The following is a 14,258-nucleotide window of genomic DNA, read 5'->3' as shown; positions in this document are numbered from 1 at the left end:
TGCAATCTTCCTGACTCAGCCTCCTAAGTAACTGGGATTACAAGAGTGGGTCACCATATCCATCTGTGATACTGTTTTTTTACTATTTCTGCTGGGTGGAGATAGTTATGTTGATGTTTTGGGGGCTTTCACTTGATTTTGGCCACTATGAAAATTCCCATCGTGCAGATCAAGTAACCGGTGTGGCTCTCACTCCTGAGTGTGTCCCTCCCTGTGACACAGGCTTCCTGGTCCTATGGAGATTGAACCCATCTGACTTTTACTTGGCCTGTAGCATTTGGGATTGCTGTCCTCCCCTATGCCATTAGGGGGCACCATTCTGCAACAGCAGCAACATCTGTCAGCTGTACAGAGCATGCAACCCTCCTGCTTGGTGTCAGCAGGAACAGCACCTGAGAATCAGGTGTTTATTAAACTACCATTTGTTGAACTTTGTGGATGCCACACTACCTATGCTCTCAGACCTCCTCCCTACAAGAAGCCTGTACTGAGAGAGAGACAGAGAGAGAGAGAGAGAGAGAGAGAGAGAAAGAAACAGAGAGATCGCCCTAGAGAGAAAGGGTCTCCCTGTGTAGTTGAGACTGGCCTTGAACTCACAGTGATCTATCTGCCTCTGCCTCCCCAGTGCTGGGACTAGAGCCTTGTGTCACCATGCCTGGCTCAGAAGCCAGTACTCTTACTTTTTCCCCCCAAATTGATGCCTTTGCTTCTATTTACATGTCTTATATGCAATATATAACCAAACATAATACTATAGTACTGTACAGTACAATCAGCAAAAATTACAGTACTGTATAAAAGAACTGAGGCTTTATAAATAAAATATGTCAAACTGTTAAAAAGGCAGAAGCCAGTCATGGAGGCTCACCCCTGTAATCCCAGTGCTTGGAAGGCTGAGGCAGAAGAATCATTGTGAGTTCGAGACCAGCCTGGGCTACCAAGTGAGTTCAAGGCCAGCCTGAACTGCATAGTGAGACCTTGTCTCAAAAAGAAGAAGAAAAAAAAAAAAAAGACTAAATAAATAAATAAAAAGTTGGGGCTGGGGATTTAGCTCAGCGGCATAAGCACCTGCCTTGCAAGCAGGCAGTTGTGAGTTCGATTCCTGGTACCAATAAAAACAAAAAAGACAAAAAAAAAATTAAAATAAATAAATAAATAAATAAAAAGTCAGGCCATGAGCCGGAGTGGCAGCTGTAAGTCTGAACAGTGTGCCTCAGTTGAAATTTTAAACAGTCCTTAAACAGGTGGTTACAAGGGGAGTATATGTATTATATTCCATCTTTTGAATACTATACTTTCAGTGGTCTGAAAAACAAGACAAAGACATATGAAACATCAGCCCACAACAATAACAAATCATGCAACAGAAAAGAATTCCAATACACAGTGTCATACCCAGAAAAATGGGAACTTCCCCCCAGGTTGTTCCAGAGAAACAGGACACTAGCCAGTCATTAAAACTAGCATCAGAATCTGACATTGCACTGACTATAGTGACTAAATATCTTGAAATGCAGAAGAAATATTGCAGAATTGTCAGGAATGTACACACAACATCCTGTTTTTTTGTTTGTTTTGGGTACTGGGAATCAACTCATGAGCTTGCACTTCTCAGGCAGGCACTTATGCCTGCTAAACTATGTCGCCAGCCGCACTATTGCTTTTGTCATTTAATAGAATACATAAGAAGATAATGCATAAGAAAGGTGGTCATTAGGCCTGGTCACAGAAACCCTCCTTCCTTATGCCTGGTAGGGGTGGTTTCCTCCCTGCAGGCTAGAAGCAGCTTAGGATTCCTGTTTTGTTTTTTGTTATTCGTTTTGTTTTGCTCAGTATAGGGGAGCGGCAGGTGTGTACTTGTTGGCAGGCACTCAGGCCTGTGCTGACTCTGTGGTTTGGTCATCAGTGACCTCAATAGCAGGCTTGCCCAGAGTCTCCAGCAAACGCTGAAGTAGTAGACTCTGCACGCCAGATGAGCTCCAGCCCCGGAGGCCCTGGGAGTACCAAGTTCTAATGGTCACTCTAGTCTCCTTTCGCCTGACCCCCCCTAGCCTAAACACTGAGATAGAAGAGAGCTCCCTCCCGCCAGCCCACCTGTGCCTTCCCTAGCACCTGCCTTGGGTGACTTCATAACCAAGAATCTGCACTCTGCACCAGACACAGAGCCAGCCTAGGCTCTGCCCTGGTGACAATGACATGGCTGGGCTGCCCGGACGAGGGGGCGGGTACCAGCCAGTGTAAAGTCAGAGAGGCTGCCCACCGGGTCCAGAGAGGGTGTCAGAAAGATTACTTCGAGAATGTGACAGGGATACACAGACGCAGAGACCCAGAGACAGAAACGGATACAGAATGGGTCGATGAGGAGACAGGCAGAAGCAGAATCCAGAGACGGACAATCCTGGAAGGCTTTCAGGAGGAAAGGGCCTCAGACACTGCAGTCAAGAGATGGGGAGGCGCTGGGTCCCTTCTTAGCTGTTATTTAACTACTCGGAGTCTCAGGTTCCTCCCTGTAAAATGCGACTCCTAGTGCAAGACTTGGGTGAATGGGTGTCACTCTGCGTGCCCCCATCAGCACCTTCCTGGCAGCTAGGCAGTGCATGTGGAGGAAGGGCCACCCAACCCAGCCCAGGCGACCAGAGGTTCCAGAGACAGCAAGCAAGGGCAGTCCCCAGAGGCCCCGCCTCGGACCGCCCGCAGAAGTCTTTGCTGATCGCCGGCGGCAGCGATCGCGGCTGCTCACAGTTGCATGCCTTTGGAAGACGCGCGGGCGGAGTTAAGGCACCCTCTGCTAGCCAGTCCGCGACGGAGGCCACTTTCCGGGTGAGAAACGCACAGCTCCGAGTCCCGGAGTTGTTTCTTTAAGAGGTCAGCGGAACGCCCCGCCTCTTGGGGGTCCTGATTGGCCTCTTCCGAGTTTTTCAGCGGGGGTCTATTTCTATAGGCTACCGAGGACGGGGGGGCGGGCCTCACTAGCTTCAGCAGGGACAGTGGCTGTTATTCTAGTTTTGGCTGGACGAAAAAGAAGGTGTAGTCTCCTGGGTCGCCGCGGCCGTGAAAGAGGGCGGCACTGTAGCATCGGGATTGGCGGACTCCTCGCGCTGGCCACATCTTACCTACTCGTCCCCTCCTCTTTCCGCGCAGCCAGCCTCCACGCCTCTTGCGCGACGTTCCCCGGCCCCGCGGCTGACCCGGCCAGGGGCAGAGTACTGCGGCCTGCGCGGTTCCCGCGACCCGGGTCCATCCGGGAGCCAGGCTGAGCGCACCGGGCTCCCAGGTAAGGAGGAGATGACCCTTGCCCTGAGTCTGCCACGGTGGACGCCTCCCCGCCTCTCTGCGTCTTTCCCACGCATGTCTCTTCCCACTTCCGCGGGGGACAGCCTTGGTCCCAGGGGTTCCGGGGACTCGCGGGAAGAGGATTGGGGTGACAGGCATCCCCGGGACTCGGGGACAGGGAGGGCTGGGGAGGCGACTGTGGGCCCCTGTGGCCAGTGGGCATGTGCTGGAAGATTCTGGGGTCCCTGTGCACAACAGGGGTGGCACGAGCCCCAATATCCTCTGATACTGGGGTACCCGGGATCTTGCTGCCGCCCACACGGGCCCTGCGCAAGCAGAGACCACTGGTGCCCGGCTGCTTGTTACTTGTCCACCTGTCCCCTTGTCCCCTGCGCTGAACACCGACTTTGCCAGCGCTGTGCTAGGGAACTGGGTCACGAGCCAGGTCAGGACATGCTGGCGACAGACAGTAAACACCTCCAGGGCAGACTGGAGACACAGGTGGGCTGGCCAGGTGTCACCAAAGAGGCCGAAGCAGTGGTGACAGGGGCTGGGGATTTAGCTCAGCGGCATAAGCACCTGCCTTGCAAGCAGGCGGTCATGAGTTCGATCCCCGGTACCGATAAAAACGAAAAAGACAAAAAAAAAAAAAAAAAAAAAGCTGGGCCTGGATGAGGAGCCCGAGCAGGGGACAGCTTTCATTACCATGCCAGAGTGGAGGGAAGAGTCTCCGAGAAGCCAGCAGGGCCTGTCCAGTCTCATTGGGCCTCACCTTCTTCCTGGTGGCTCCTGCCTGGGGTGTGTGTGTGTGGAGGGAAGAGTCTCCGAGAAGCCAGCAGGGCCTGTCCAGTCTCATTGGGCCTCACCTTCTTCCTGGTGGCTCCTGCCTGGGGTGTGTGTGTGTGTGTGTGGGGTCCCTCTCTAGGACAGTGTCTGCCTTCCTGTTCCCAAGGCTGGAGGATAATGGGGCAGCAGAACTGGCCTCTTTGCTGTGGTTTGGATGCAGGATTTGAAAGCACTACATCCCTGTGGTGGTGGGAAGAGTCGGGAACACTACAGGGCTTCACTTCTGCGGACCCCAGTTGCTCTGGGCAGCAAAAGCTGGGTGCAGAGAGGGCATGGCCCTGGGGGGTGGGTCTGCAGTGTGAGGGTGGGCTGGAAGACGGCCCCTGAAATGCTAATGAACAGGACACTCCCCCCTCTAGTGGGAAAGAGCCATTCCTCTCTGTGCCTGTGGTCACTTGCCAGGCCTGCAGTGGCCGCAGGGTACTCTGTGTCCCTAGCTCCTCCACTGTGAATGCCCCCTCCCTTGTGGCCCCACTCCTTCCTTTCCCGATTTCCTTCCCCTTTCTCCACAGCCACCAGCCCCTCTCCTCTTAGGGACATCTGTCCCCAAGGCCAGGAGCTCACCAAGGGGAGAGTCCAGAGCACCAGGCAGGGGGAAGTGAATGTAGATGCTCCTGGGCCAACTGTCTAACAGTTCCAGGTGGAGAAGGCTGGGACACACTCTTTGTGTGTCTCCTTTTCCCTCTTTATGGGAGGATGGAGTCCCTCTGGCTTACAGCCTGGACACCTGTCATCAGGTGTAAAGCACCTTACACTGATCCTGACCATAGGAAATGTGCATCACAAAAAATGTTGATTTTTTAAGAAAAAGTATTGGTATATAGTCCAGGCTGGCCTTGAACTCACAGCAGTCCTCCTGCCTCAGCCTCCTGAGTGCTGGAATTACTGGTGTGGGCCACCACACCAAGCTTGTTGTATTTTTCTTAAAGAAGCATAGAGGGATTTATTAGGTAGAAATTTAAAAGAAATAGAAATGCAAGTGCTGGTCTTCAAGAGAAAGAGGCACATTACAGTATTTTCTGGAACTAGAACCATTTATATTTCCTTTGAGAGTAGAATTTGAGTCTGTAGGAAATTTCTCTTGGGTTTTGGTTTATGAGAAAAATATGGCCCACCCATAGGAAGATAACAGCCCATTCATTGGGAAGGATCTAATTTACCGGTTAAAAGGGGTGGTCTGTTTACAATTGAAGCAACTCTCCTGCTTCAGCCTCCCTACTGCTGGGATTATAGGTGTATACCAGGGTACTTTGCTTATTGACTGGTCCTACGTGACTCAGGAGATCGCCTTAGGGAAAGCAGTCAGCACCCTCCTTCTGTCTTTACCCCACAGCATTTGGACCCAGCAATGGAACCTTTTCTGTTCCTCCCAAGTTCTTCCCCTGGTAAGAAAAGGAGCAGTTACCCTGAGTGTATGTTAGTGGTGTAGACACTGACTTAGCTGGTTTTGTTTGATCCTCATAGCGACCTTGCTAGGTAGGTATTATCCTTCCTGTCGCACTCAAGCAGGGCAGTGAGTGATTCATCCAAGGTCACCCAGCAAGCACGCGGCAAAGCCAGAAGTGCCACCCATGTTGGAGGATGCCATAGCCTGGGAAGCCAGAAACTTTTGGAGAAATGGGAATTTGTGGGATTTTATAGCTGAAAAGGCCAAGTGTGGCTGTATCCTGGGGCTCAAGTGAGCTCTTCACAGCCCTGTCGTCATCTGTCTCTCAGCTCAGTGTACCTCTGTGTTGGCTTTATTCTCAAGCGGGTCCCCAACTAGGGAACTAAAGTGATCCCCCTCTCACTGACATCTCAGTGGGAAGTTTCCCGATGGATGGTGAAAGTCCGTCTCCGGGCTGGGGATTTAGATCAGTGGCATAAGCGCCTGCCTTGCAAGCAGGCAGTCATGAGTTCGATCCCTGGTACCCATAAAAAGGAAAAAGACAAAAAAAAAAAAAAAAAAAAAGAAAGAAAGAAAGTCAGTCTCAGGGGCAGATTCTCATTGGCCAGGGCCATAGTCTGTCCTGATTGGCCAAGCTTAGGTCACAAGCACATCTCTGGTTGTGTAGGAGGGAGCTAGCCATACCTGCCTCATAGGCAGAGAGAGAACTGGACTTCCCTTGAGGAAGCAGGGTTTTCCTGCTGACTCCCCTCCGCTTTGTCCTGTTACTGCCACTGGCTCAAGCCACTGTCCCCTCTTGGGGCACTGTTGCCGTATCTTCTCAAGGTCTCTTTTCTCCTGTTCTGCATTCTCTGGTCTCTCTCCCCAGAATGCTCTTTGTTCAGCTTTCGCCATGGCTGGGACTTTCTCAGCTGTTTAGATCTCAGTTCCGGTGTCACCTGTTTACCGCCCACTCCAAAGCAGTGTCTTCATAGTCCTTGAGGTTCAAGTGTGGCCCCTGAAACAAGGCCAACATAAGAAAAGATAACTCTTGTCTGTGGCCTAGCAGTCTGTGCGGGCAGCCCAGGACAGGTGTGAAGGGACCCCATGCAGCTCCTTCTTGTGGATTTATACTCCTCAATGCAGGTGTCCAATCTTGTGGTCTAATGTGGCTGCACTTGCTCCCACCATCACATGCATATTCTAGCCAGTGGAACTGGCAAGCCTCATTCTTTGCTCAAGTTCAGTTGTACAGATCTGAGCCACATGGCCACACCCAGCTGCGGGAAAAGCCCCACTGTTCTGGGAAGCCTTGAGCTATGGTGCATCTGCTGCTGAGGGGGAGGGTGAAGTCAGCCCACCCAGTTAGGTCCTTCCTGCCAGAGCTGACGCTAGCATCTCATGGTTCAGGCACATAGAAAGGACGTCCCTGGGTTCCCTCCCCCACTGCTGACTTCAGGTCAGTGTCAGTGACACACAAGCAGTGCTCCCTGGGCATCTCGAAGGTCATGCTGCAGTGAGGCCTTGACTTGTCATTAAGACAGTGTGTTTAATTTCTAGAATTCACCAAAGCCAGGAATGATGGCATGCACCTCTGGAGACTGAGGCAGGAGATTCACGAGTTCAAGCCCAACAGGGCAGAGCCATTAAGGGGACCCTGTCTAAAAGTATAAAAAGGGTTCAGGATGCAAAGGCCCTGGGGTCAATCCCCAGTACTGCAGAAATATTCTCAAGTATACTAGTGATGTAGGAGCCTAGGTGCTGTCCAAGCGCTTCAATGCAGTGAGCAGTTCCACGCCTGCTGCCCTGTGTCTGTGGAAGCCTGTTGTCCTTAGGGATCCTACTGCCCCTGGCCTAGCGCTTTCCTGGCACCTGTCTGGGCTGCAATCTTCTCTTGCCTGCCATCTGGTGGCCAGCCTTGGGAATGTGCTGCGGTTTCTGGGCTGTGCTGTAGGACTGGAGACCTAGTCACCCTGCCACTGTGTCAGGCCAGCACTACAGGCATCCACACCCCCAGATCCTGGCCCAGCTCGAGGGCCCTGGATTCCTGGACACTGGCCAAGTCTGCTCCTTTCCCCTGAGTGTCCCTTGATCCGTGAGTCCGTGTCCCAGTCTTCCTCTTACTTCACCCTGCCCCCTCGCCCCAGGTGGTCCTTAGGGCCCTAAGCTGGACTGTTGGATTTTCATGGTCAGATCGCCCTGTGGGCACCTGGCCTGTGACAGCTCCCCTGGCCCCTCGGCCGTGCTTCTGCCTCTCCACACCTGTCTCTATTTGGAGACCTCCCATGTGTCCCCTGGCCCAGCCCTAAGTCCCCTGGGTGGTGATCATCACCAGCCCTTAGCTGCTGTGTGGCCTCCAAGGGTTGGAGGGGTCTTGTGGTCAGTTCTGCATGATGTGGCAGGCAGGGGAACTGAGGTACGGGGGTGTCAGGATGTCAGGGGCAGACCTGGGTTCCAAAGCTATAGCCCGTGTTCTGGACCTGTCTGCCGCCACCTGTCTGTCCCTAGCCTCTTAGGACCAAATGGGGTGAGACAGGGTGATGCTGAGTAGCTGGTGTTGCTGTACCTGGCACTTGGGAATGCTCAGATGGACAGTGGCCTGTGTCATTTGAGGTGTATGCAGTGGAGCCTGTGACAGGGACAGTGCCCCTGCCCAGAGGGTTGGGAACCCCCACCTGGCCTCCCTCCAGAGCTGGGCCCCAACCTGGGGTCCTGGGGGCAGGGATAGGTTCACCAGTGCTATCTGGCCTGGTTTTCCCCAGGGTCCCAAGACCCAAATGCTACTAACCGTGGAGCTTTTGACACCCCAGGACTGGCTCCCGGTAGGATGGACACTCTGGAGTGGGCGATGTGGCCCAACAAGAGCACTCCAGTGCCCCCGCCCCAGGCGCCAAACATCAGTGTGCCACACCGTTGCCTGCTTCTGCTGTATGAGGACATTGGCAACTCCAGGTGAGGGTACTGTCTGCGCAGGGGTGGCTCAGCTGTGTGGCATGGGCTTGCTGGGCCCGTTGAGGGGCGCAGGCAGCAGGGACTGGCCAGTGAGCCCACTTCTGTGCTGCTGCCAGGGTCCGGTACTGGGACCTCCTGCTGCTCATCCCCAACGTGCTCTTCTTCGTCTTTCTGCTCTGGAAGCTCCCGTTTGCTCGGGCCAAGATCCGCCTCACCTCCAGCCCCATCTTCATCACCTTCTACATCCTGGTGAGTCTGCTCTGCCTCCAGCGACTCCCCTTAGACAGAAAGGGGAAGTAACTGCTGCCGTGGCCCAGCCCCAGCTCAGGCGTGGCTCTCTCTGCCTCTGTGGCCTGAGCTCAGTGAGCTGTTCCGTGTGGACACAAAGATGGCCATGAGCAGCTCGGAGCTGAGGTCTCCTCCAGAGCCCCTCTTTCCTGGAGTTTCCGCAGACCCACGTTCACAGCCAGCCTGTGGCCAGCGAGGGGAGAGGGAGCAGAGCAGGAGAGGGGCTCAGCTGGGCCCAGACCGAGGAGACCAAGCGAGGCAGGTGTCTCTAGAGACAACGGGGTGGTTCAAGAGGGAAGGGAATGGATGCGGGGCGAGGAGACTTTGCAGTTGTGTTGTCACCCATCATCGGACTGTCTGTTCCTCTATCCTTCCTGGGAGACCTCCCGGGGCAGACTTGTCTCCACAGAGAGAGAGAGCATGACTTCTCATTATGTGGTTGTACTGTGCATGGGACAGGTCCAGATTGCGAAGCTACCTCCAGGTGCAGGCTACCAGGTGCAGGGCTGCCTGGCTCCCTCCCTCCAGGTTGTGATCCTGCAGGGTCTTCTCTGCTCTGAGATCCTTAAATGAACTTAGATGTCAACACCTGACTGGCTCCATGGTTCCCTGTATATGGCTCAGGCAGGGGCAGGCAAGGGCTGGGAGCCCTCAGGTGTTTCTGGAAGTCCCAGCCCTGGGCAGTTGCTGCCCTCCTGGCTCTAAGAGGGCAAGGACTAAGGGACCTCAGGCCTGCTTTCTTTTCTGCCTCTCCCACAGCCTTCTGACCATTTACTCCTTGTGTATTGGTTCAGTAAATAACTAAGCACCTACTACATGCCAGGCAGACGTCCTGCTTGCAGGAGAGGGCAAATCCACGGCACATACCCAGGGCAGGGCAGTCTGCACTCTTGGTCTGCTTTCTTTTGGGGGCTTTTGGCTACAGAGCCTGGGAGACAGTGGGGAGAGGACTGTGAGCCCGGGCTGTGCAGCTGTGTGACCCTGGCTAGCAGCTTGTCCCTCTGTGTCCTCCTGGGTCATGTGCGACCCACGTCTTCATGAGCACCAATGGAGACCTCCCATCAGGTGCAGGTGGCAGTGTTAACCTTTGCAGCCTGCCCTCTGCACGGGATCAGCATGGTAGTTTGCAGGGCACACTTCTGCTACACTCACCTCACGAGGCTCTCAGCAACCAAAGGAAACAGGTGCTGTTTTTACCCTTACTTTATTTATTTTTATTTTAATTTTTTGTGCCGGGGATTGAACTCATGACCATGTGCTTGCAAGGCAGGTGCGTATGCCACTGAGAGAAATCCCCAGCTACCCTTACTTTAGGGATGGGGAAGTTGAGGCATAGAGAGGCTGTCTGAGGTCACAGTGGGGAAGCGGTCTGTCTGTTACCAGGGGTGGTAACTAACCATGGAGGCCAGGAAGTTGGGTTGTGGGGCAGAAGCAGCTGTGAGACCAGTGCAGTGGGAGTCTCGTGCTACCTGAAGCCACTGCCAGCCTCCCTGCCTCCCACTCTGACTGGTCACCTCCTGCCTTGCCTGTGGTAGCAGAGCTCCTATAGAGTGGTTAAACTTGCTGGCCCACCCCCACCCAGGCCTTCAGCTCCCTGACCCCCACCTGTCCCCTCCCTCCCCACAGGTGTTTGTGGTGGCCCTGGTGGGCATCGCCCGGGCTGTGGTATCCATGACAGTCAGCACCTCCAGTGCTGCAACAGTGGCTGACAAGGTGTGTCTGGGCCTGCCCTCAAGGGATGGTGGGAGGCCGGCCTGGGGCAAGTGGACCTCAGGCTGACGGCGCCCATCTGTCTAGATCCTGTGGGAGATTACCCGCTTCTTCCTCCTGGCCATCGAGCTGAGTGTGGTCATCTTGGGCCTGGCCTTCGGTGCGTTGCCACAAGGCCTCCCCTGTCAAGGTGGGCTGACCTGACACCCTTACTGGGCTGTCTGCCCCTAGCTGAGCTGGGTCTCTTCCAGGTCACCTGGAAAGCAAGTCAAGCATCAAGTGGGTGCTGGCCATCACCACTGTGCTATCCCTGGCCTACTCAGTCACCCAGGTATGAGGATAGTGCCAGGTTGAAGTTCATCAGGCGCAGCTGGCAAACTGTTAGTTCACCAGGGCACCTATCCCCAGGGAGGTTCTGGGGCTCCCACTGGTGATCCTGACCCAGGGCATACAGCTGTGAGAGGGGGAGGTGCAAACCTGCCAGTTACCTGCAGCCAAAGTAGCAAAGCCAGAGGTGTGCAGACCCGGGGGAAAGCTTCGGATATGAAGGCTGAGGGCTGCACCTCACCCCTTGCTGCCCTTTGCTCAACACGGGCCTGTTCTGGGTGCTGGGGTTCGGTGCCCAGGACAGCAGGCTGGAGTGGGTGTGGCAAGATGGAGGCCCGGAGGGGCACTGCATCAGAGAAGGCCTTCCTCCTGCAGGGCACCCTGGAGATCCTGTACCCTGATGCCCACCTGTCTGCCAAGGACTTCAACATCTACGGACATGGGGGCCGCCACTTCTGGCTGATCAGCTCCTGCTTCTTTTTCCTAGTGAGGGCCAGGCCGGGGCTGGGGACAAGGAGGGGCAGTCTTGCTCTAGCCCCGGGCTCTATGCCCTTAGCCTTGTCCTCTCTCCGCAGGTCTACTCGTTGGTGGTGGTCCTGCCCAAGACCCCGTTGAAGGAGCGCATCTCCCTGCCTTGTGAGCTGGAGCCTGGGAGTGGGGGGAATGGGTTTGAAGTTGCGAGAGTGGGGTGGGGAGGCGGGGGGCGGAGCCTGGCCAGTTAGGCAGGGCCTCAGACCACACCCCACGCCATCCCCACAGCACGGAGGAGCTTCTACGTGTACGCGGGTATCCTGGCGCTGCTCAACCTGTTGCAGGGGCTGGGCAGCGCGCTGCTGTGCGCGGGCATCATCGAGGGGCTCTGGTAGGCACTTGCGGGGGGGGGGGCGGGGGAGGGGGGCGGAGGCGTGGTTGGAGATGCGGCCCGGCGTGGGGGCGTGGCCAGGGGGAGGCGTGGCTGGGCGGGGGGAAGGAGAAGGCTTAACCCACAGCCTAACTGTCCATCGCGTCGCCCTCACAGCTGTGTGGACGCCACCACCTTCCTCTACTTCAGCTTCTTCGCACCGCTTATCTACGTGGCCTTTCTGCGCAGCTTCTTCGGGTGAGTCCACCGAAACCTGCAAGCCTCACTGCTCACCGCCCCGGGTTTGAGCACTGCACACGCCCCCGTGTGGCCATTGGCGGGACTGTAACTTGTGTGCACCTGCTTGCGCGGCTGTACTTGCGCATCTATCTCTGTCTATACCACGCATCTGCACAGACTCTCCACACCGTGAAGAAGTATGCACGGACAAGCATATGTTGCCACATGAGAGCATGACTGGAAGGACTGCCACCCCCTGTGTAACACACTAATCCATCGCAGGGAGGATGGGTTGCGCACCCAGGGTGTGCACACACGCCAGGTTCCACACAACCCCAGCTTCCCCAGAGCCCAGCAGGGAGGTGCAGGCCGGGTGTGCATGCACCATGGGGAAAGGGACATGCAAGTGGAAGTTGTGCAAGGGCTGGGCAGGGGAGCTGCAGACTCGGGGATCCAGCGTCTCTTCTGTTGGTGTGGTGGATCAGGGTGTGGGGTTTAGAGGCCGTTGGGTGGACCTGGGGGATTGCAGGAGAGATGGGAATAGGGTCTAAACTGGATCCTACAAACTATTTCACTCCCCAGTCTCTGGCTCCTGTTTGTAGCCGGGAACAGCCCCCTCAAATCCATCTGAACACTGAGGGACCAGGGAAGGACCAGGGAAGGCCAAGTGGGCAGGGTCCAGGGAGCAGGGCTTGGCCCCAGCTTGGGTTTCTGCAGATTTCCTGTTTCAGAGCTTCCTGCCCCGGCTCCCAGGGCCCTAGCAAGGGCTGGGTTCATGGCCAGGCTTGCTGAACTCAAGCATGAGGGTTTGGACAGCTGTGAGCATGATTCCTTGAGACCCACAACCTCCTGACTGTCCCTCATTCCCCTCTCTTTTGCCACCAGCTCAGAGCCCAAGATCCTCTTCTCCTATAAATGCCAAGTGGACGAGGCAGAGGAGCCGGACATGCACCTGCCCCAGCCCTATGCGGTGGCCCGGCGGGAAGGCATGGAGGCTGGAGGGGCAGCGAGCACGCAGTTTGACTCTGCAGGGGTTGCCTACCTAGACGACGTGGCTTCCATGCCCTGCCACGCTGGCAGCATCAACAGTACGGACAGTGAGCGCTGGAAGGCCATCAATGCCTGACGGGCTGTGGCTCAGCCTGGGGACCTATGGGAGACTTGGGGAGGTCAAGGCCAACCTCCCCAAGGTGGGGGACATGAGGGCTCCTGCACCCTAAGTCTGGAGGCTACTTCCTGTTGTCCCCCTGTGCTCCAGCTAGGGACTCCCTTGCCATCTGCCCTCGCCCTGCTCAGTGCCAGGCCCAGGTGCCATCTCCCAGGTCACAGCCTGGCACCCTGGAAGGCTCTGCTTGATCCCAGGGCACGGTGGCCTCCTTAGAGCCTGCTGCGGGAATGGGCTGCAGTGTATATATTTTCATGTTCTATTTTTTAATAAAAAAGGAAACAAGCCAGAGGTGTTGCTGTGGAGGTTTCGCAGCAATGCAGGGGCTGGTTGGGGTGGGGACCAGAGGATTGGGAGGTTGTCGGGGGCTGGGGAGTACAGGCCAGATGGGGAAAGAGAGTGTCCTGCCATTTGCAGGACCTGTGTTCCTCCTGCCATGTTAGCAGGGCTTAATGAGACACTGAGAGTCCTGTGCTTCCTCCCCTTCCCCTGCTCGGCCCCAGTTTTGCCCTCTATAATGTGGTAATAGGGCTCATTTTAGAGGTTTGGTGGTGCACCCCTCATCCCAGCACTCCGGAGGCAGAGGCAGGATAATCGCTGTGAGTTGGAGGCCAGTTTGGGCTACATAGTGAGATGCTGTCTCAAAAATAAAAAACAAGAAAACCTGTCTTGCAGGATTTATTGGGGTTTTTTTTGCCTTTTTTGAGACAGGGTCTTGCTATGCAGTTCAGGCTGGCCTTGAGCTCACTTTGTAGCCCAGTCTGGCTCCCAAGGCTGGGATTACAGGCATGCACCACCACACCTAGCTCTTGCAGGTTCTTGTAAGAACTGAAAATAGTTCAGAGGTCTGGCTTATGGGAAAGGCCCAGTAACGACAAAACAGTATTTTAACCTCCCGGTAATTTCTAGGCCTGCAGGAGGCACAGAGAGTGGGTATAGGAAGGCAGTCACAGCAGGAGTGTGCAGGTCACCGAAGGTGGGGAGTTGTAAATGTAGCCCTGGGGCCACCGAGTGGCTCCACAGCCAGCTGCTCTGGTTCTGGGCTGGGTTCTCAGACGGGACCTCTGGCCCAGTAGGTGGGTCTCAGGACAGACAGCAGCAGGGGGCTGAGTGGCATTTGTCTCACTGCCAGTCCTGGCCTAGGAAAGCACCAAGGGCCTCGACCTCACAGCAGCCTGTAGGCCAGGAACCATCATTTGGTGCTTCTTGGATGAGGGACAGTGCAGGCACAGGCCTGGCAGGGTGACCTA

At 55.5% G+C, this 14,258-nt stretch overlaps 1 protein-coding gene across 1 annotated transcript; it reads left to right on the top strand.

The window, feature by feature from the left end:
• The first annotated feature begins 3,141 nt into the window (after window positions 1-3,141).
• Window positions 3,142-13,297, top strand: Tpra1 (transmembrane protein adipocyte associated 1). The gene is made up of 11 exons (XM_003461485.5): window positions 3,142-3,274; window positions 8,296-8,437; window positions 8,554-8,686; window positions 10,352-10,438; window positions 10,523-10,595; window positions 10,687-10,766; window positions 11,138-11,248; window positions 11,338-11,398; window positions 11,522-11,624; window positions 11,781-11,861; window positions 12,729-13,297. Exons 2-11 carry the CDS (start codon window positions 8,313-8,315, stop codon window positions 12,967-12,969), a joined length of 1,095 nt encoding a protein of 364 aa, XP_003461533.1. The 5' UTR covers window positions 3,142-3,274; window positions 8,296-8,312; the 3' UTR covers window positions 12,970-13,297.
• The last annotated feature ends 961 nt before the right edge of the window (window positions 13,298-14,258 follow it).

This window comes from Cavia porcellus, unplaced genomic scaffold, assembly GCF_034190915.1.
Source record: "Cavia porcellus strain 051 isolate PalLab524CR breed Dunkin Hartley unplaced genomic scaffold, mCavPor4.1 scaffold_27, whole genome shotgun sequence".
In the NCBI taxonomy this organism is placed as follows: domain Eukaryota; kingdom Metazoa; phylum Chordata; class Mammalia; order Rodentia; family Caviidae; genus Cavia; species Cavia porcellus.
Note: the sequence above shows the minus strand (reverse complement) of the source record. Positions and strands in the feature narration are given on the sequence as shown.